This window comes from Lytechinus pictus, chromosome 10 (assembly GCF_037042905.1).
Source record: "Lytechinus pictus isolate F3 Inbred chromosome 10, Lp3.0, whole genome shotgun sequence".
Classification (NCBI taxonomy): Eukaryota; Metazoa; Echinodermata; class Echinoidea; order Temnopleuroida; family Toxopneustidae; genus Lytechinus; species Lytechinus pictus.
This window is the reverse complement of record NC_087254.1, coordinates 4,173,418-4,197,334: the sequence shown is the minus strand read 5'-3', so window position 1 is coordinate 4,197,334 and position 23,917 is coordinate 4,173,418. Positions and strand designations below refer to the sequence as shown.

Sequence of the window (23,917 nt, the reverse complement as noted above, 5' to 3'; positions counted from 1 at the left end):
TTAGCTTTATTTGTTATGACAAGGATCCATGCAGGGCTGAAGGGGCCTTGACCCACAAAAAAAGAGAGGGGGGGGGAGAAAAAGAAGGGAAAATGGCCGGAGAGAGAAAGAAAGAGAAATTGAGGGAAAGGGAGAGGGGACAGAAAAGTATGGGGAAAGACAGAGAGCTTCAGGGAAAATGGAAATGAAGAAAAGAAATGGGGAGAGCAAGAAGAAAGAGGAGGGAAAGGGCGAAGGGAAATGAAAGGAGGGGGAAAGAGAGAGAGAGAGAGAGGAAGAGAAGAAGAAAAAGGAAGAGACATAAAAAGCAGGGGGAAAGGAAGAGGCCGACTTTTTCAAGTATCGACAAAGAGAGATAAAAAATAACGAAATTTGTGATATCATAATATATTTTATTATCTCTTAGAAAAGCTATATTCACAAATCATTCCCAGCACCATATATCTTTATATACTGTTGGATATGGAGGCCCGTATTCTGAAGACTGATTTAAACTCGGCAATGATGGTCTAATTCTGTACTTATATTATGGGAAGCCAAAAATGTTAAAATTCATTGTATGATTCTTGTTCACAAGGGTTATCCCCATGCTTTTATCATGGACAAAATTATTTCAATAATTTACTAAAATAATCAAAATAATTTATGATAATTAAAATTTTCAATTTTTAAAAATAATTTCTATATAATTTTTTCTATTCCCAGACAGATATGAACACTCTCAGAGTCGAATGAGCTGATAAATTTATTGATCAAGTACTGTTAGAGATTTATGTACTAATTGGCTATCCATAGTTAAACCATGATAACCCTAGACTAGAGTTTCAATTAACCCGAGTTCAGAATACAGGCCATAGAGTCCACATTCAGTTATGCAGCTTGCCATTAATCAACAACGGAAAAAATAAGTCAGTAAAATATAACATTTATGACACCTTAGAATATTTTATAAAATAGTACTATGTGAACTTTAATAAAATAAACTATACTATACTTTGCTTGGTATGTTTGCAAGTTTCTACAAATTTGATAGTTCCTCGACCAAATATTATTACCTAATACTTAATTATGTTATCAGAATGTTCGCATGAGTAGGATACAATTATACGACAGTGTTTTAATAGAAAGGTTCTCAGGTTATAAAGGCGACCGCACACCTTACGACTGGTCTGCGACCCGATTTAGGAACAAATCATATTTTGCTCATTTTCTGAAGATGTGAATGGAACATATCATTTTATTTGAGGTTGAAATTAATTGAAATAATAATATTATAACAATTTTGAAAGATTGCAAGCCCTTATTTTGGAGTTAAGTCCAAATTAGGTTCAAATCGTAGCCAATCGTAAGACTGCTATGACGTCATTACGACTAGATATTAAATTCGCTTTTATTCTAAGAAGGATGATAGCATAGTCACAGATTTGATCATAGGTATTCGTTCGATGATTTCGAACATTACACAGTAAGATATTCCAAGTCTCAATATTAGCATCAAATTCTATTACATTTTATTCTGAAATCGGGTCGCAGACCAGTCGTAAGGTGTGCGGTGGCCTTAAGGGAAAGACTGAAAAGGAGGAGACACAACCCTTGCTCCTGCGACATTTGCTTTTGTCTTGATATTACGTACGTAATGTGCCCTATCTTGAAAAAGACATGGTATCCACTCGTCAATGGAAGGGGCCCCCCCCCCGGGGGGGGGGGGGGGGGCACTCGACCAAAAAAGTAGTGGGTATGTGCCGCGGGCGAGACAAAAAACGGGGGCCTTGGAGCGGGCTTATTGTAAAAAGGAGGGTCCTCGGAACGGGCTTCGGAACTACAAATGTTTGTGAAAACGGGGGTCCTTGGAACGGGTCCCTGCGTGTGAGTGCGTATGCATCCCTATGGAAAGTGCATGCAGCTAGCCAAGCGGCATGTGGGGGGGGGGGGGGTGCGCTAGCCTGAATCTGCCTGAATATTGCCTGAATCTGGAACATTGGATAAGCTTTAACATTGCGACGAATGGGGATTTCCACTCCAGGGCTCCTTTTTTTTAATTTCCAGGGTTCTTTCGAGCATTTGGGGGGGGGGGGGCTAAATTGCCCCCAGCCCTGTGTAATTTTTTCCCTGCTTACGATTAATAACAGGATTCATGCTACAAGACATGGAAGAGGACTTTTGGTTAGGTGCCGATAGCTGCAGCTACACTCTGTTTGACATATTCTTTTTCATTTGCATTCAAAATACTATATTTCACTCGCATTCAGTATACTCTATTTTACTTGTATTTTACAACTTTAAAGAAAAAAAAAATCCATATTCTACACTAGCATGAAGTACATGTAGACATCTAAAATTTACTTGCTCTTGGCACCATTATTGTATCAAAACTTTTTCTAAAAAAATAGAACCTCTTGATTCTTGCTAATAGAGTAAAAACCTATTAAATATGTAATCACTATATATATATATATAAACCTGATACGAAACAATATATTCATATTTTTTTTTCTTTAAAAAGTTGAAAGACTTTAAAGCCATATTTGTAACAATCAACTCTGCTTTCATCGACTATCCTGTCAAGGTATTTGATACTATCAACCTTATACATGTATGTGTACTTCACGATAAAATCATTCAATAGTAAATCAATCAATATTGAAATGGTACAAAACAATTTCAGTAGTAGATGTATAACCTCCATAAAAAAATCTGGCATCAAATAAAATAATTTCAATTAAATCATACAATTATAATTCTCTCTTATAAAGTACATTGTTCTGTGCACAAATGCAGATGCATGTACTTTACATGTATGTCCCCTTTGATAAAAGAAAATATTTAACTGTCAATTCAACCCCAACAAAACGTTGATATGAATAAAAAGAGAACATCAAAGATACATAATGCTTAAAATTTCATCAAAATCAGATGTAAACTAAGACGGTTTTGACATTCAAACATTTGTTCATTCTTCACAAAACAGAAATATGCAAATGAGAGATTTGATGATGTTACTACATCTTGTACTTTTTTGCACAAATTTGCATATTTGACCAGAAGGAAACTCCTTGTCTAATCCTCAACAGAGATTTTGTAGAAAGCCACAAATTTGAATACATCATTTCAATACTCCTGGAGGCTATTGCACGAAAGGGTCTTTGTAGGACCGTCTTTCCTGTCGCTCACTTTTCATGACGCGCTGTACGAGGTGCATTTGAACGCTTTACTGGTACAGTAACATCATTTAGCTCTTTTTAAAACTGATTTCTATTTCTATATCATTTGTAAGCGATAATTTATTAAAAATGTGTAAAAACACAGTGCAACAACATAAATCAGCGACATGATCTTTCATATCGCTGATTTATTTTGTTGCACTGTATTTTGACAGGAGAATACAAGTGACACTTGTGCGAATAGGTTATAATATCCATCTTTCAAAGCAAGCTGTCTTATATGGACTGGGGAATATTTCACAAGCTTCACAAACGAGTATTGTTTAAAGTTTAAACAACAATATCATTTTTTAAACACTTGTTTAAGAGTTTGAACAACTTGTTGTTGGAGGGACATCAGGCTTAAACAACATGCTAGTTTGTTTAATATGTGAAGGTTACAAGAGGGGGTACATGTGACTCTGACTGCTTTCTTAGTCATGTGACTCTTTTCCTGTAATGAATCAAATGAAGGATCCAGTGGTCACGTGTGAACACTCCATGTGTAAATGCTCCTTTTATAAACGTTCCATGAGAAAACGCACAGTGTGTAAACGCTCCATGAGTACGCTTGCGTACATGAAATGTCCCTCGTGTTAACGCTCCATGAGTCAATGCTCCTTGTGTAAATGCTTCTTGTTGGCTCCAGGATTTCAAAGATTGAAGAGGGTGTAAATTTTTTCCTTCCAAGAGTTCTTCTTTCTCGTGAAGCTGAAAATGGGAGGAAGAGAGAGAGACAGATGATAGGGATGAGAGAGAGAAAGAGAAAAGAATGAGAGGAAGAAAAAGAAGAAGAGAAAGAGGAAAAGGAGGAGGAGGACGAGAATGAGGAAAAGTAGGATTAGGATGCGAGAGAGATAGGGCAGAGACGGAATAAGGAAAATAGATAGATATACATAGTGAAAGAGAAAGAGAGAGAAATAGTCAGAATAAAAGAACAAAACAAGAGTGAAGGAGGAGAAAGAGATGATAAAGATTCATATACAGAGGCAGAGACAGCGAAATATAAAAAAAAGTATTATTAAAGCATTTGTAAAAAAACATCAAATATTATCAATGGATAAAATGTTTATACTAATCAAAGATAATTAGAGGAAAAAAAATGATAAGAATGAATTTTCTTAATCGAGTCTGCAATATCAGATTTTTTTTGGGGGGGGTTTGTACAGTAGCTATTCAGGGACCAGGGGGGTGTTTCACAAAGATTTAAATATGACTTAAGTCGCACTTAAATGCCGACGCGTACATGATATGCGACGCGCGATCTTATTGATAGATACGCAGAAGTGCACGTCCTCATGACATGATCTAACCAATGAAATCAAGCCTTTCATACCGTACGCAACTCGGTATTAAAGTGCAACTCTAAGTCATACTTCAATCTTTGTGAAACACCCCCCAGATAGAATAGTTGTACATCAGACATCATTGCTGCTTGTACAGTATGTAGGTATTGTGCTCAAATGTTAAGAATGTTAAGTAATTTATTGCATAGTTTTGTAGTTTAAATTAATATAAAAAATGTATCTTTCAAATAATAATTAAAAAGTCAAGTATGAAAAATGAAATAATTTTCAAATGCAGGCACATTCAGGTTGATTAAAACTAAATTTCTAAATAAATTTGCTTTAGAAATGAGAAGAGAAACGTATATATTTAGCAGAGTAATGAGATTAAAAATGCACTATTCTTTGAACAAAAAGTCAAGCATGAAAAATGAAACAATTTTCAAATGCAAGCTAGTACATTCAAGTTGATTGTAAGGAAACATTACAATTCAATATGCAATATGCTACAATGCAATAACAGTTACCAATCAATTCTTAAGGTACATTTACACACATTTTTTGTTGGCAGAAACCATGCAATGCCTAGTAAACTAAATTTTGGAGAATGCTGTTTGATTTATGTCATTCATGCCCAAATTTAAAAGGGGACGTCAAAACTGGATGTTTCAGCCATCATGCGAAAGCTTTTGTTACTTAAATGGATGCATTGAATATAGATTGGCATTTGTACATGGCAATGAGCATCATTTTATGAAATTATGCAACCCATTTAAAAAAATCAAAACTAGGGACGGATTTCATTCAAATTGTTACTGAATAATAACTCCTCAATTATTTGAAAACAGGGAGATCCCAAATTATAATATTAATTCTCACGAATCTCAAAATTCAAGGGCTTGTGCAATCACATCGGGTTATTGGTCCGGTTGGGCAATCGTGTAACCAGACCATTCGAGAAAAGGGCCCCCTAAATTCCTGAAAGGTCGGATCAGGTCGGGTCCAGTTTACGCGACTCTCTGTGAAAATTATCAGTCAAATAAATATTCGGGTCCACTTTACCCACTGTTTTATGAAAATCATAAGCAAAATATACAAAGGGTCAGGTAAAGTGGACCCAACCTCTTGGGAATTCAGGGGGCCATTTTCTTGAATGGTCAGTTAGTGATCACCCAACCAGACGTGGTAACAAGATGTGATGTTATGCTACCTCACATGGCTGGGCTAATAAAACCCAAGTTGTATCTCTAATTTAAAAAAATTTGAGGGCAGCTTCGAAAAGCCTGTATTTAAAAAATATAGCAATGGTGGCAGTCTCATATTGCCTGAAAACAGTCTCTTGATACATGTACCTGTGAAGAACCCTATCAAGGCAAAAGAAGGTTGCTACCAATGTTATAACTCTAAAATCTAGCTTATTCTGAGCTGTCATCAAAATATTCAAATTTTGAGATATGAGATTTTAAATGTTTGTGCACCAGAAAAACAAAATGCAGGAAAACATGAAACAGAAATTGGAATGCATTGATGTTAAGAAAAGTGTATTGATTGGCAAGATTAGCAACCAAGAGAAAACAAGAGTCCACCCCCCCTCAAAAAAAAAAGATGAAAGAGCAAGGGGGAGGTAGTGTGAAGGGGGCAATCAAAAGCATTGTCTGTACATGTATAATATTTCACAATACCAAGTTTTCTTTTTAAGTTCTTTTTCATGCTAAATTATGTGGCAAGATGTACATGTATGTATGCTATTGAATTTCAAATCTAAAAGTATAGGCCTATTAGAGAAACTTTCTGTGAACAAAACATATGGTGTAAAACATACAATAAGATGAATATTTTGTTGTGATGCAAAAAAAATGCAACCTTTATAATATTTCTATGATACAGTGTAGTTTGTGCACAAAAAGAATACATTCATCCATGCAAGATAATGTCCACATTCAAACAGAAATAAAAATCTACTGCTAATAGTGACATATAGTAGGAGAGGGGAAAAATGAAACTTACAATTCTGAAGTTCTATTTCATGACCTGGTTGATATATCAATGAGTACTAAAACCATATACGATTGGTTCTCAAATTTTACATGTGACAGTATTCTACAGGAGCTCTGCATATCAGAAATCACACTGCATATCACTCAATTGTTCTTTTTCTTCTTCATACATGTACATCTATTTTTTTTCCCTTGACCTCCAATTCCCTTCTTTCCTCTTCTCTCTTTCACATGGACATACACACACTCCCCCCACACACACCACACCCACTATTCAGAGGAAACAGCAACTGTTCTATGTCTTCATCATACATCTAATTTTTTTTTGCTCCCTGACCTCCATTCTCTTCTTTCCTCTTCTCTCTTTCACACACACACACTCCCCACACACACCACACCCACTCCCCCACACACACTATTCAGAGGAAACTGCAACTGTTCTATTTCTTCATCATACATCTATTTTTTTTTTGCTCCCTGACCTCCATTCTCTTCTTTCCTCTTCTCTCTTTCACACGAACACACACACATTCCGAACACACACCACACCCACTCCCCCACACACACTATACAGAGGCCATGGAAACAGCAGGTGGAAGGGGTATACTTCAGCACTCAATGTAGATATTTTCTTTAAGAAAAATTATGATAAAAGTTGTTCTTTCCTTTTCACCAAAGCAGTACTGTCACATTGAATATCAGAAATGATTAAATGACTGATTATATAAGAGTGACTTCAGCACTCGATGCACTCCTGTAGATATTTTCATCTAGAAAATAAATGATAAAAATTGCTCTTTTCTTTCTACCAAAGCAGTTCTGTCACATTGAAAATCAGAAATGATGAAATGACCGATTATAGGTGAAGCCGAGAGATTTTCACACAACACAAACAAATTGTTTTTTTTTAATAACTACACTACTTGCATCAAGCCAGCCAACGCAAATTGTAACATGACCCACAACCGACCACAAACAGTTTTTCACAGAGAAAGCAGCTTCCTAGATACAAATGCACACAACTACATTTCTATGTTTTAAACAGGAAGTCCACACGTCAACTTGATTTTAATTAAAACAACAGAATCCGAGAGAAACATATCACAGGTAATGAAGATTTACTGAAAGTTTAAAGGATATAAATTTAGGGGTTTGCAAGAAAATATTTGCTGTCAATAAACTCTGTTGCAATTTTGCAACTGACAGATCAATTTTAGTTCAAGCAAATCAGATTACAATCCTTGTTTCAAGGAGCAGATAAACAATCAATCACGAATTTGAGATTAATTGCAAGATATGTGCTTGATTTAGGGACCAAAAATAGACTTGCAATTGATGAATCTTAAAAACCTTAATTTTGTTGTGTAATTTGCGAGCAGCTCTCTCAGGTGCCGAGATCATAAATTGTAAAAAATGCCAAATTGTAATGATTCATGATGAATGTATGGCATTTCTTTTTGTTGAATTGTTGCATAATCTTGTTTAGTTCATTCAAAGGTTAAATCAGTATTTTTGAAATAAAATGGCAGCATAATTATGTAAATTACATTACATATGGAGGACCACCCCCATATAAGGTACATAATAGTATGCCAACCTTAAAACATTCATTTCTTTTTATCCTGAGTTGGATATTTTCATTGATTCAGGTACATGTATGTTTCTCTCATTTTTCTGTTCTTTTATTATTAAAAAACAATATGATTTGAAGGCAGACTTCCCCCTTTAAAGTCTCTCTCAAGCAAGGTTACTAAACAATGACATGTTGGGTATCACAGAAAGATGTTACCATCTACTTACATGTACCACCATAAGAAGGAAACGTTATAACAGGATTGCAAAATTTCGCTTTGTTACTAAGTTGCTATGGCTGTAAGACAGGGGGAAAAAATAGAATTTGTTTGAAGAAGATTATTTTTTTCTTATTGTAGGCATCAAAGTCACATTCATTTGACAAACGTCGCTTCTCTCAGATCTGTAGAGTGTTTCATGAAGCAAATATTCAGTGATTTTCTCTGACTCACTTGTTCTGAGCCAATCAGATGCAAGGATTTCAGTAGCTTATAACAGATGTCAGTGAAAAGCCATTACCTATATATTTCATGAAACACATGCACTCGCCAGGAAGATTGAATTGAAGATTTGAATTCTTAAGATTTTATGTTGTCACAGCTGGTGAGGGAAGGGAAAGAGAGAAGCAGGGGGGGGGGGGGTCAAGGCAACCTTCTCCCATCAGTTAGTGTACAAAATACCCCATGGGAGGGGGGAAATGGGGTGAAGTAATCACTGCCCGTGCTGGGAGTTGTTAGGAATCTTCACAGGTTATTAAAAGCCAACCCGGTCTGAATATATTAAAACGTTATCAAAGGGATAGTCCACCACGAGATCAAATTGATTTGAGCATAAAACAGAGCAATATGATCAGGTAAAATAGATGAAATACTGCACTATTTATCTCCATCGACGAAAAAAGACGAATGTGTGGTATTTCAAGGTTAAGCATTGTTTTCTTTTTCAAACGATGTGCATATTTTCTTTTGCATATTTTATAGACTTAATTTGGTGTGCTCAAATCAGCTGAATCCCAGGTTGAACCTTCCAATAAGCATCCTATGTCAATGAAAATATATAGAAAGACAGAAAGAAATGAAGCTGGGTGAAAATATGATAGAAAACAAGATTGGATTTATTTGAGAATTAGTAGGATGGAAGACATTTATAGTATATGTATTAGAAAAGGGACATACTAAGAATACAAAATATGAGAACATATTCCATGTGAATATTACCATGTGAATATACTCCATGATAATATACCCCATGATGAGTGTGTATAGATACATTGTACATAAGGAGTATACTGTATACATCATACGAATGCACAGTACTCTCCGCTGTGAATATAATCCATGAAAATATACACCATGTGAGAACATACTCTAAGGAAATATATTAAAGGGGAAGTTCACCCTGACAAAAAGTTTATTGTAAAAATAGCAGAAAGAATAATAAAAATATTGCCGAAGGTTTGAGAAAAATTCATCAAATTATCAAAAAGTTATTAGAATTTCAATTATTTGATTTGTGACGTCATATGCGAGCAGCATTCCTACATAGCGAATGGTAAAAAATCAATGAAATGTCATTTTCTCAGAAAATTTAAAATGGTTTTCACTGTACCTTTTGTATATCAATAAAAAATCATTTCACACCCGATCATGAATAGAAAACAAAATTAAGTCATCAGGAACCATACAAAATTTGAAATTCATGCATTTTATATTACATAACATATACATGTAGGGCAGCTGCTCGTTTAAGATGTCACAGATCCAAAACTTTGAACTCTAATAACTTGTTTACTCTTTAACGGATTTTCCTCAAACCTTCACCAATATTTTTTACTATTTTTTCTGCTATTTTTACAACAAAGCTTTCTTCAGGGTGAACTTCCCCTTTAACACCGTAAGAAAATATGGAGTATATTCCATGAACTCTGTTTGAGACAGAATATACTCCATTGTATAAATAAAAGTAGACTCCGAAGTGACAAACTTGAACATAATCCTCGAGGAAACAAATCACAAGAATTTACTTTTGTGAGATCACGAGAAAGGCATGTCGCGCAATAAGACATATCAAATACAATTTTAACTAGGGAAAATGACCCAATTAACCATTAAAATAATACCAGCCATTATTTGTAGACTTGAGATAACAGAAGTTAAAGCAGCAAAAGGAAAATAATGCGTGTAGAAAACGCATCAGTGCATAGTATACAGGCATTTGCTGCTAGCTAGTATTTAGCTGGTATTACATGCACATGGAGCTAGTGGCTCACTTAAAGCAATTATAAGATAGCACAAAGTATATAAGCTTGCTAAAAGATCACTTTATTATTTCTCAGCATGCCTATTATACGTATTAAGCTTTCCACTAGCAAGTAACTAACTAGCTGCTAACTAGCTGCTAGCTAGTTACTAGCCAGTTACCAGCTAGCAGCAAGCTTGAAACTTCCGTGAGGGCAATTCGATATAGGCATTATGAAAGAAAAAAACAAATTCAAATTAAATCAGCCCCAATATAAAACCCCTCAACCATATTGTATACAGAAATATGACCAGAAAAGGCATAAATACTCATTTTTTTAGGGTAAGACCCAAGACCTGTCCAAAATGTCCAAATGTACTTTTTTTTTACAAAATGGAGCAAATCTTGCATGGAGGAAAAAGGGTATGTTTCTGGAGCTATATGTAAATGATTAACATTTAGCTATCTTTTCTCCCATATTCATGATTTAGATCTTTGTGTGATCTAAAATGGGCATGTTTTATACATGTAGGAGAACGCCTTTGTTCAGAGGGTAAAACATACACAGGATGCACATGGATGAAAGATAAATGCTATTTAAATATTCAATGAAAATGAATCAGAAGTACACCCTACAACCAAGTAAACGAGACAGTGTTAAAATATGATGATGATAAAAATATATGGTAAATAAAAAGATTGTGAAGCATCAAAACCACCCTGTAGAGTTCTTGAGGTGTGTCCAGAATTAAGTCATAAATATAAAGGTTTTGGTTTTTTTTTTTAAATGTTTGCAGAAATGCATTTTTCTTTCAGGAAGGCTATTCTACAATGTGGGGAGTGGGGGGGGGGGGGGGGGGCAAGAGCAAATGATTCCCCATCCCCAAGTGTTTGAGAAAGGTATTCAAATTAATGCAAGTATTAGGATAGCATGCATAGAAAGATAGAAATATGATAGTTTTTTGTGCAATTCAATCATTCTTTCCAAATCTATTATTTCATATTACTGTCTGGCGATACCATAAGTTAGGCACATAATAATATCAGTCGATAATGATATGATAAGGATACTAAGATATGATAAGGAAAGATTCAATCAAAGACCACATGAATACATGAATCACCATACAAAAAATGGTGAGATATTTTAGAAACCGAGGTATATCAAACAATCAGTGAAAAAAAAAATGAAAAAAAAATGAAGGATTTTTCATTCCAGTAATTATAAGGACATTATCATTCATAAATACATATATTCAACCTTAATTTTATTAAGACACAAAGAGAAATGTTTGATGTAAGTGTGGCTCAATAAGTATTTTTTCAATTAGTTTCTATTCTCATAAATTCCTGCATTCCTTGACATATTAATGATGAGGATTCCTGGTATTACCCTAATTAAGATTGTATCGTATCATATCACAATTATTTCTGGTATCACCCTAATTTAGATTGTTTAGTATCATATTGACTGCACCTTTATTAAAATGTCTGGTATCATCCTCATTTTGAATTTATATTCTATAGTATCACAACAGCTATACCTAAACAGTTTCATTTTCCATCCATACAATAACACCTATCTATTATGAAACAACAATGCTTTATAAAGCAAACACGCTCTATGAAGCATTCATGAATGTCTAGATAATACAGACATCTTTGGATCACACATTATGTACAAAGGACGAATGGAAATTTAGAGTATAATGATGAGTCAGGCGTGGATCCGGGATGAGAGACAGGCCTTGCCTGTAAAAATACATGTAGTCTGGAGCAATAGTACCCTTTTTTTAATGTGGGCATTTTTCTTCTAATTACTAAGAAAATCACACATTTCTGAGCCTCCTTGATCACATAAATTCCTAATGTTCCTAAAATGGCAATGGCAGATCCAAGCGGGGGGTGCCCCCTCTACCTTCTTAGAATAGCCCATTAAACATACATTTTATTTATTTATTTATTTTGTTTTATTTATTTTATACTGCAGGGTAGGCTTGTTCAGTTCTTAAAACTGCTTTACAAAGGCGCCCTGCAGTTTAAACATTGTACGTATTATAAATGCTGAATCTAGGAAATTGCCACATGCAACCTCCATTTCAAAATCCTGAATTCACCATTGAAATGATGACCAAACTCACACAGTACATGTACTTATGAAGAGTCAATGTTGAAATGATGACAGAGACCGATGAATTATTAAAGTACATGATGATGGAAAGAAAAGTTTTGAAGAACTGGGCCCCATAACACAAAGGCTAGCGATTAATCGCTAATTTGAAAGGACAATTCTGATTGGTTCCCAGTCAGTCTACAGAGCAAAATGCGCATGAGACAATGATTTTGATAGGCCAATTCACCTTTGTTACGGGCCCCTGGAGCTTGTGACATAAAGGCTTGAAACTATTTTAAATTTGCCATTACTGTAACTTCCAAGGAAAGTTGCTATGATATCAAGTCCTTAATGCAGGGATGTGAGGTGGTCACAATTAATAAAAAGATCCGAAAAAAGCTAAAGAATGTTGGAAAAAGTCTGAAATAGAAAGGGCTCCCATACTTTTTGTACAGAGGAAAGCCAAAAATAAGCTGAAATTAAGCTGAAAATCAAAACAAAAACAATCTGAAATCAGCTGAAAATCTGAACCCTCACACCCCCGTTTATGAAACTGGCTGAAGGATTGTAAATTGCAGCTAACCATTATGAATAAAGGAAGACTTTGAAAGAATTGATCAGAAATGATTGCAGGATCTATTAGAAATACCTCTAGTGTATATAATCATGAAATACTTTTAATCAAGCCCATAAAGATAGAAATAAAGAATAGAGATGAAATGTTAGATTCCATAATTATAATAATTATAACAATAGGCATTTGTATAGCACCATCTAACTAGAAACGATCTATTCCGAGGCACATTGTTATTACTATTATTATCCCGGCTTTGGCTCGAGGTACCATCACTGGCGCTCAGTGCATGCAAGGAATTCACCCTGCCGGGAACCCATTCACCTCACCTGGGTCGAGTGCACCACAGTGTGGATAAATTTCTTGCTGAAGGAAAACACGCCACGGCTAGGACTCGAACCCACGACCCCATGTTTGAAAGACGAGAGTCAGAACCACTAGACCACAACGCGCCCACACATGCAAACCTTACAAAGTTCAACGAATCCTACCATCAAATGTAAATTGCTACTGTGAGCAGTGGCGGACCGTGACCCGGAGGAGACAAAGCATTGGAGGGGCACAGCGTTGTTCACAAAGAATACAGTGCCCCTCCAATCATTTGTCTCCTTCGGGTCATGGTCCGCTACTGACTGTGAGTACTCAGAAGCATATATGTTATAGAAGACATTCTTGCACTTGGAAGGTCAACATTCTACTTCTCATGTACGTTCGACTACCATTAATCTTATAATCAAAGATGAGATCATATGAATAACACAATAAAACATTTCTTACATCTCCTTGTAAAACCTGTAATTTCTCTGAACCAGGCACATAACCCAATACAAAAATGTAGAAAAAAAATCATCTATGCTACATGTACATGTACACCTATTTACAAGTAAGCTTGGTAAAAGGCACTTAGCAAAATGCATTGAGCTTCCCAAATAAATATTTCCTGAGATGTTAACATACATGATTATGAGTGATATCATTTTTAATCAAAGGAGAATGAAACTTCAGGGAAATTTTTTTTTAATGAAAAAAAAAGAGTATTGAGGGAAGAAATCTTAAAAAACATAAAATTCCATCAAAATCGGCTATTAATGAGGAAGTTGAAAAGGTTTGAAAAGTCTCAATTCACGTTCCATGGCACTCCTCAAATGGACAATGATGCTTAAATTGTGATAGGTTTTGGAGTAACACTCATTCATATACCTTTTACACCTTTTTGTAGTCTGTCACCTCCACTGCTGAAGTTATACAGATATCATGGGGAAAATTATTCAAAAGACAAGCAGCATCTACAGAAGAAATCATACAAATTAATGTTCATGTACAAATTGAGTGTTGAGCTACTTCGCCTGCCATTTTGAAGCAACATTGCCAATTTGAAGATCGCCATATAAAGTAAATTAAGGCTTTCAGAACTTCCATAGCTCAGTCATTTCGTAAGTGATATTAAGTGAATTTTTTTCTAAATTGCTTTATTTTCTGTTTTTATTACTATTGTTTTTCTCCGATGGTTTCATTCTCCTTAAACAGTCTTTCTACAATTCTAAAAAGAATCTATGCCATTCTATGCCTTATTTTTGAGAAGAGAACCATCACCAAGATTTAATAATTGCACAAATTTCTACAAGAAATAGGTCCAAGGTCTATTTTCATTTGATGCTAGTCTGAAAAATACTTGTATAATATTTAAAAACAATATAAAAAGTATTTTAAAAACTGACGATACGCCAGCACAATTCATTTAATGACATGTACAGAGCATTTAAAAGAGGAGTGATATTTACAGTGTTATTGCACTTTTGTTTCCAAGATTAGAGCAGTCTTAATTGCCTTCATTCATCCTGGTTTTTCTTTATGTTTAACTACTTTTTGGCCACCTTTTCTATGCACCCCAAATCGGTAGGATCCCCGGTTCATTACCAAGAACCCGGAGAGGTTTTTGATGCGTTTACTGAGCAGCTGCTCTTCTTGTTTGATAGGTTCTAATGGAGGACCTAACCACTGCTCCGAAGGCTGGATGCATTCCTGCATGCAGCCTTCAGAGTCGGTTCCTGGACTATGTGCGTTCTCTTTAGCCTGCATGGGCGGGACCCTTAACTTTGGAACGGATGCTTTGGGGTTAGAGACAAGAAGCCAAGATTCAACACGGTTAATTGACCTTTGACCTTTGCCGGAACTCTCCCGCGAGAGAGCTTTGGCTGGCGGGGAATCTTTGCTGCCTGGTTGGGCATACCTGTAACAACCTGGTGAGTTCAAGAACTCCATGTTCTCGTAGTCTTCCAGTCGGCTGAGCGATCGGGATCGACGGCGATCCTGCATGACACGTACATGGCGGGTGGCCGGCCTGGAACGCACTGGAAATAGAATGGAACGAAAAGTTCAGAGTGTTTTTCTTTTGATAAGTGATTATATAATATACTTCCCAATAATACGCATACTGGTACTTTTTTTCATTAATAACATGCAGCACGAGTTCGCCTCTTGTCTCTAACGATTCATAGCGACATTTTTGCACGTATTGACTTGGCATTTTAATTGATTTTCATTCTCTTCAAGAAAACTTTGGCATACAGAAAATGCTATTATCCATGCATTTCAATTTGTGTGACGACTGTCAATCACTTGGCAACCGCTCAGGCAATAGCAACACAGTGGTTTGACCATCTTAGGAATGTTTTAACACTGGTTTTGTAATAATGGATTAGAGTTAAATTCAAGGTAAGAACAGAACTTTATGTAAAGAGCTTGGCTGTTGCTTTCAACTGATGAGTTCTGTCCTTGAGTTTGACTGACTGAGACGCACAGATGTATACCGGTAGCTATTAAAGGGGAAGTTCACCCTGAAGAAAAGTTTGTCGTAAAACTAGCAGAAAAAAATAACAAAAAAATGTGGGTGAAGGTTTGAGGAAAATCTGTGAAAGATTAAGAAATTTATTAGAATTTTAAGCTTTGGATTTGTGGCGTCATAAACGAGCAGCTGCCCTATAAATATAAAATGCATAAATTATAATGTTCAATGGTTCGAGATGACTTAGTTTTGTTTTCTTTTTAGGAAGGATTTGAAATGATTTGTCTATTGATATACTGAAGGTACAGTAAAAACAATTTACAATTTTCTGAGAAAATGACATTTCATTGATTTTTTTCTCTCCATACATTACAAGTATGTACATGTAGGAAAGCTGCTCGCATGCATATGACATCACACATTAAATAATTAAAATTCTAAAAACTTTATTTTCTGATGGATCTTTCTCAAACCTTTGGGAATATTTTTAATTACTTTTTTCTGCTATTTTTACAATAAACTTTTTGTCAGGATGAACTTCCGTAATAACTGCCGGTGTAAACATTCTGTTGGATAAAACATCGTACATGACACACTCCCACGAGTGGACGGAGAGGAAAACCAAGGTGTAATTGATGAAACAGAAATAAAAGTAAAAGGTCAAGTCCACCCCAGAAAATTGTTGATTTGAATCGATAGAGAAAAATCAAACAAACATAACGCTGCAAATTTAATCGAGATTGGGTGTAAAATAAGAAAGTTATGACATTTTTAAGTTTCGCTTGTTTTTCACAAAACAGTTAAATGCACAACTCGGCGATATGCAAATGAGAGAGTCGATGATGTCCATCACTCACTATTTCTTTTGTTTTTTATTGTTTGAATAATACAATATTTCATTTTCTACAAATTTGACAATAAGGACCAACTTAACTTAACCATAAACTGTTACAATAATGGTAATTCCACATGTTCAGGGAGAAATAAAACTTTGTTTCACTTGACAAGGAGGAGAAAATTAGAATATTCATATAACGAGATACAAAAGAAATAGTGAGTCTGCGGGTGACATCATCAGTCTCCTCATTTGCATACCGACCAGGATTTGCATATAACTGTTTTGTGAAATTAAGCGAAACTTTAAAAAAAAAAATGTCATAACTTTTTTATTTTACATCCGATTTTGATGAAATTTTCAGTGTTTTGCTTGTTGGATTTTTCTCCTTTTTTTCAAATCAACTTTGTGTTGGGGTGGACTTGTCCTTTAACATATAGTCCGTAGGACAGGGATATATATATATATACGTACTCGAAAATGGTTGGTCTACAATTTCAAATTCCTCCTCCAACCTAAGAATGAGAAAAAATATGATTTTATCATCCTTCTTGTTAACCTCAATGCCCCATTGATATCAGGACCCCGTCTTACAAAGAGTTGCCATTGATCCGATCAATCGCAACTATGGACGGCCAGCAACGTCAACATCTAAAATGCATGTTTGTTAAGAATAATTTCTAGATAACAAAAAAGTAGATATGATGTATATTAATACATTCATTGTTCTCTTGAAGATTCAGTGTGATTCTCTTTGTTTACTAAGGAGATCGTACAAATTTTTTGTAGAAAAATTTATGGTATGGATGGATTTCCATACACTTGAGATTGATCGGATTGATCGTAAGTCTTTGTAAGATGGGGCCTGTCTATGATCATCATAGGGTGTATGTAGGGTGGTTGTATCTACATGTATCTCTCTCTCTCTCTCTCTCTCTCTCTATCTTTCTTTCTCTCTCTCTGTAATAATGGTGATACTGCAGCAAGCGAGCATTTAAGCACAGGTGAAAAATTGGCGTAATAATTTGAACAAAATAATGAGAATATAAACGATTGACACAACTATTTCCTGAATGATTCATAAAGCCATATTTTGATGATGCTTTGATTGCTACACACATGGTGTGGAATATGATTCAGAGATTTATAATAGAACATGAATTTCTCGGAATCTTCGTCAATGTTATGATATTTGAAGCTGCTGCTTCTTCTACAGCATAACAATGTATGGCATGAATGCAAATTTGTAGAGTATTTGGTAGATACAACTGCAGAATTAAAAGCATTTAGTTGTAGATAATATGAATAGCTGACAAAAGGAAACACAAGGTTAGGCAAACAATATAAAGAACATATATCTTATTACTTTCAAAATTAACAGACAAATTAACAACAAATGAAAACAAGGTTTGTAAATTCTATGGTTAACCATTTGGTGAAACTGATGGGAAAGTTTATACATGCAAATATTTTAAAAGGCATACACAATGAAATCCTACGATAAGCATATGATAAAAGCGCAAGCCCATGTAATACACTGGGGACTTACAATGACTGTAATTTTACCATTATGGCCTCTGCCATAATGGTAAGCCCAGCAAGATATCAGACCTGCCAACCTCTGGGAATGAAAAACTGTATTCTGTGATAAAAAAAACTGTATTTTTCCCCAAAAAAGTGTATTTCATAATAAAATGCTTGGCGCAATCGCTCATGGCGGCACTCAAGCTGCATGCAAGCTAAAATGCGCACTGCTCTTGCAGATGAAAAAAAAAACATTAAAACATGTGTATATCTTCACCCTGGTTTGAACAAAATGATTGAAAAAAAAGCAAGTTACCTGAAATTACATTGATCTAATAACCATATTTGTGTACGTTTTATGAAATAGAGACATATAGAGATTATTTTTCTCAATAAATTACGATTTAGTTAAAAAATAAAATTAAAAAAAAACGTACTAAATACGGCTAAAACGTACTGGTTGGCAGGTCTGAGATATCCATGGAAGTTACCATAATCGCAAAGTTACCATAATAGTAAGTCTTTATGAAACAAGATTGTTTAAATAAATTTGAGCATTTGTTGAAAGGCAAACATCCAGATCAAAAACCCTCAGGAATTTCAAGTTTTCTTGATGGGAAGTACATTAGCTCTTGATACCTGCTCTTGCTGCGCGCCATATCTTCATCGTAATCGTCTTCATCATCACCGTCATCATCACTGCTCCCGAGGAAACTGTAGCTGGGGAATCTCGAGATGCGACCGATCCTGAGCGAGGCAGAGGCAGAATCATCTCCAGTCGTCGTTGAGGAACTGCTTGTCATCGTGTGGGAGGGCGACGATGCCGACGACTCCTTGTCAAAGGACTCGGACAATGTCTTCATCTGCTCTATCTTGCATCCTCGACTGGTGCTGGAGACCATTCTCGTCACTCTTGGCCGAGGCATAGGAACTATCTTTTCATCTACTCCACTTGAAGCACCGTCTAGCAGTGCATCGACCAAATCATCATCGTCATCTCCAAGCTCATCATCTGCATCACCGTGTGTCTACAGAATAAAGTATAACTGTTTACACACTGTACGCTGATAAACACATGTTTAAACTTTATCATTTTTGTTTTCACAACCACATTTTCAAGCTCAGTCTAACAGAATGGATATGGGGAATAAAATATTGGTCAGGGATGACCTTTTTATGAGCCTTTCCCTGGGATCTGGTATCTTGGATCTGAAAACTGTCCTTGAATTTGATGGGCTGAGAAGCACTAAGACTATGGTAACGGTCGGATACAGCAGGACTTGTTGGATAAAACCTTTGAATAGTGAAACACTCCCCAAGTAGATTAGATTATGAAGCTTCTCTTTTTACTGTGTTGAATATAATTTGATTAAAAATACAAAAACAACAGAGTATGAAATTTCAATGTTATGAATAAAGGTGGAAAACTTGTCAACTGGACTTACTTGTATTTTTCATTAGACAATTCATATCTTATCCAGGTAGATTCATCAGGCCAAATGATTTTTTGGCAGAAATTTATTATTCACACATGATGGGAAAGTGAAACATCAGGATAAATAATACAAGTTAGTCTACTTGACAAGCTTTTATACTTAATTTCATAACATTAAAAGCTCGTTGTTTACGATATTTTGATAGGGGAGGTATTGTGGACCTCATATCACCTATTCATTGAAGTTTCATTGTCACAAAATTTCTGTATTATTGTCATAATCGTGCAGCCCACAGAAGGAGAAATGATTATACTTACAAATACTCCTGATGTATCCATCGAACCATCATTATTATTCTGTGAAAAATAAAGAAAAACAAGATATAACAGATTTGTAACCACTTGGTCTACTAGCACTTGGTCTACTAGCGGGTGGTCTAATCCTTATATCATCTAGCACGATGATTGCTAAACTCAGTTGAACTACAATCAATTTGGTCTAATTATTTTTTCGTCCAACCATCACTTAGTCCAACTGCAAGAATTGTAATACCTATATGCTCTAATTTCAAGATTGTCTACCCCCTAGCTCTTTTGCACTTTGTCAAATGAGAATCTAATCATATACACCAAATGACTAGAGTGCAAATCAGACAAACTGGTAATGGACTAAATGGCAACTAAGACTAAATGGTAAGTATATGAAAGGTTTTAAAGGAGAATGAAACTCTTGGAGCAAGTTAGCTTTTGTGAAAGCAGAAAAATCAAAGAATAAGATCAACAAAACTTTGAGTAAAATAGGACTAGCAATAAAAGAGTTATGAGCATTTGAATGTCGAGATCACTAATGCTATGGAGATCCTCCCATTGGCAATGCGACCAAGATCTGTGATGTCACACACGTACAACTCTCCCATTCGGACACTGAAAATATACCCCAAAACATCTCTTTTTGCTCATTCTAATCATATGACAAACGATTCATCAATGATATAATGTTGTGAAACCTCTGTACTTGTCATCTCATAAAGAAAACACCTAACCTTGTGATAGACCCTATAAAAGTGAGAATATAAGTGAAATAAGTACTAAAGTAATGAGGGAGTTGTACGTGTGTGATATCACAGATCTTGGTCGCATTGCCGATGGGGAGGATCTACATGGCACTAGTGATCTCAATATTCAAATGCTCATAACTTTCTTATTATTCATTCAATCTTCCTCAAACTTTCAACAATATGTTTCTTTGATTTTTCTCTTTGATATGGATTCAGCTAGTTTCAAGGGTTTCATTCTCCTTTAAATGAACTAGGTTTAGACCTTGTGGGACAAGATCAAATAGATAAAGTGGGTGTAGACCAAGTGACAATTTAGTGTTTCAAAAACATTTCCTAACTTTCCTAATACAACTTTTTAACGACACAATATATGTGATTCAAATTGCATTGAAACCCATTTTTGTTGCTTGGTATTGGACTTCATATCAAAATATTTATACACCCACAGATTAAATATGAGTTATGTTTCCTTGTTGATGATTCATTTGTAAAATTACGAGTTGTTTTGCCTTGTTGATAATTCATTCTGTAAAATGCCACTAACAGGTATAAAAATGTCAAGATTGTTTAATCTACATATGTAAATTCAAGTAAGATCAATTACTATTCCAGTTCCCCCATTTAGAGAGATCTTTTTTTTAAACTCGATTCATGAGTTTGTCGAATGGCAATCAATTCCATTACAATATAGTAGACTTTGTGCAATAACATCATTTCACGGTCTGACTATTTCCAATTAGATTTGCAGTGATTTAATAACTCTTTTTGGAGAGTCAGAAGTTAAAGCTAAATGAACGTAGTTGCAGTAAAACACTGATTTCGTGAGAAAGTCTGTAAAACCAAGGTAAAGTATTGATATATCATCGTGGATCTAGATCTGGTACAGTTACATAAACTGAACTTTGTGAAATCATAATACATGTATGTAGCTAACAAGTGGAATGCCTCTGGCCGTCTCACCTGCATCACGCGATTCAATATAGCAGCAGTGCTGATTTTGAAAACTATAACTCGCACAAGATGTTCAGTGATACTTGGTTACTCTTATTTCCACGTTTTATGAACTAGACCAATACACTTATAGAGATATGATGGCAATTCAACAAATACCCCCAACGTGGCCAAAGTTCTTTGACCTTACATGACCTTTGACCTTGATCATGTGACCTGAAACTCGCACAGGATGTTCAGTGATACTTGATTACTATTATGTCCAAGTTTTATGAACTAGACCAACACACTTTCAAATTTATGGCTGTAATTCAACAAATACCCCAATTTGGCCAAAGTTCATTGACCCTAAATGACCTTTGACCTTGATCATGTGACCTGAAACTTGCACAGGCTGTTCAGTAATACTTGATTACTATTATGTCCAAGTTTCATGAATCAGATCCATAAACTTTCAAAGTTATGATGGTAATTCAACAGATACCCCCATTCGGCCAAAGTTCATTGACCCTAAATGACCTTTGACCTTGGTCATGTGACGTGAAACTCATGCAGGATGTTCAGTGATACTTGATTAACCTTATGTATAAGTTTCATGAACTAGATCCATATATTTTCTAAGTTATGATGACATTTCAAAAACTTAACCTTAGGTTAAGATTTTGATGTTGATTCCCCCAACATGGTCTAAGTTCATTGACCCTAAATGACCTTTGACCTTGGTCATGTGACATGAAACTCAGGCAGGATGTTCAGTAATACTTGATTAACCTTATGGCCAAGTTTCATGAACTAGGTCCATATACTTTCTAAGTTATGCTGTCATTTCAAAAACTTAACCTCAGGTTAAGATTTGGTGTTGACGCCGCCGCCGCCATCGGAAAAGCGGCGCCTATAGTCTCACTCTGCTATGCAGGTGAGACAAAAACGATCACACTGAAGATCGCCAACACAGATAGGCACACGTGAGACAGTGTATTATTATTGCTGGAATAAAGACCCGACGGAAGTGACCGAATCCGCGCTTAGTTTGCTTATTTCTCAGCAATTACACAATTTCTTCCAGAATCCTTTGGCACATATTTTTTATTCATACAAACAGACACTTTGGTGATCATTATATCAAATTCTGTAAAAAGTCAGTTTGAGATCGTTCCCACAACTGGAATTTATCTTTAACTTACAATAACCCTTTCAGAGAGATCAGCATAGTCTAGCCGTAGCTTGTTGACACTGCGCTGTAGAGATGCGGTGTTGAGGAATGATTGGGACAGGTCCTTCAATACCTCCTCATAGGCTTGGTTCAACTGGAAAAAATATTGACAAAGATTAAAAAAACATTAACAAAAGTATAAAATAAACATTAAGAAAGAAAATAAAAATCACATCAGGTCCTTTAATACCTCCTCATAGGCTTGGTTCAACTGGAAAAAATATTGACAAAGATTTGAAAAAAAATTAACAAAATTATAAAATAAACATTAAGAAAGAAAATAAAAATCACATCAGCCAATATTCAAAACTCAGGTTTAAGTTACACCATGGGTGATGAAAATGTTAACTAGATCATCAATGAATTATAATCGCATTTGGCACTCAAATCATTACAAAATTTTGGGGAAAAACATTATGTCATGATACATTGCTAGCAACTTCACTTCTTTCATTCAATGTCTACAGCATCTTTTAAAAGAACTTTTAAAAAATGATCGATTCTCATCATTGTAGACTATAAAATTGTGCATTAAACTGTAAACCCCTCACACCATAAAAACCCGCCTTACACAAAGAATGTACTAATCTGGGGATTTTGCTCCTGTACAATTCAAATGACTTTATCACTGAAAAGTTATATTCCCTACGGATATGTGTACATAGAAACTGCATGCGCCAGCAATGGTAATGACCTCCTGTGTGACTAACCTTAGCCCTCTCATGGCTAACAATCTCCAGTTCTTTCTGAGACATCTCAAGATGGAGGCGGTTCATCTTCATCGTCTCTCTCATCATCGTTCGTTCCTGCTTCAGTAAATCAATATCCCCTCTCAGCTTTAAAAGAAAGAGATAAAAAAGAGGATGCCATGTTCTTTTTTTCAATATAAAATATATCCTCAGGATCAAAAGGGGATCAAAATTAGTTGTGGGAGAGACAAGTAAAGTTGTAGAGATCTTTCATCATCATTTATTTCAGTCAATATTTTCCCTCCAGCGATGGGTAATTGACTCTCATGTAATGATGACACTCCCTCCTTCCACTCCTTTCTGTCTTGATCATCCTCATCATTCAGAACAACCCTCCTTTCATTCTTTACCATATCTTTCCATGTAATATTTGGTCAATCCTTGTAT

At 35.4% G+C, this 23,917-nt stretch overlaps 1 protein-coding gene across 3 annotated transcripts in view; it reads right to left on the bottom strand.

The window, feature by feature from the left end:
* Window positions 1-2,497: 2,497 nt before the first annotated feature.
* LOC129268809 (caspase recruitment domain-containing protein 11-like) overlaps window positions 2,498-23,917 on the bottom strand; it is a 47,005-nt gene continuing 25,585 nt past the window's right edge. For 2 of the 3 annotated variants that reach the window (XM_064105142.1, XM_064105143.1), the window contains exons 8-13: window positions 23,492-23,617; window positions 22,753-22,875; window positions 19,878-19,916; window positions 18,764-19,152; window positions 17,075-17,115; window positions 11,079-15,331 (exon numbers count right to left, since the gene is read on the bottom strand). In XM_064105142.1, the coding sequence (XP_063961212.1) occupies window positions 14,814-15,331; window positions 17,075-17,115; window positions 18,764-19,152; window positions 19,878-19,916; window positions 22,753-22,875; window positions 23,492-23,617 (1,236 nt within the window). In that variant the 3' untranslated portion in view covers window positions 11,079-14,813. Of the gene's footprint in view, window positions 3,912-8,283; window positions 8,354-11,078; window positions 15,332-17,074; window positions 17,116-18,763; window positions 19,153-19,877; window positions 19,917-22,752; window positions 22,876-23,491; window positions 23,618-23,917 lie in introns of those variants that run through there. The other variant, XM_064105144.1, reaches the window with a different exon arrangement.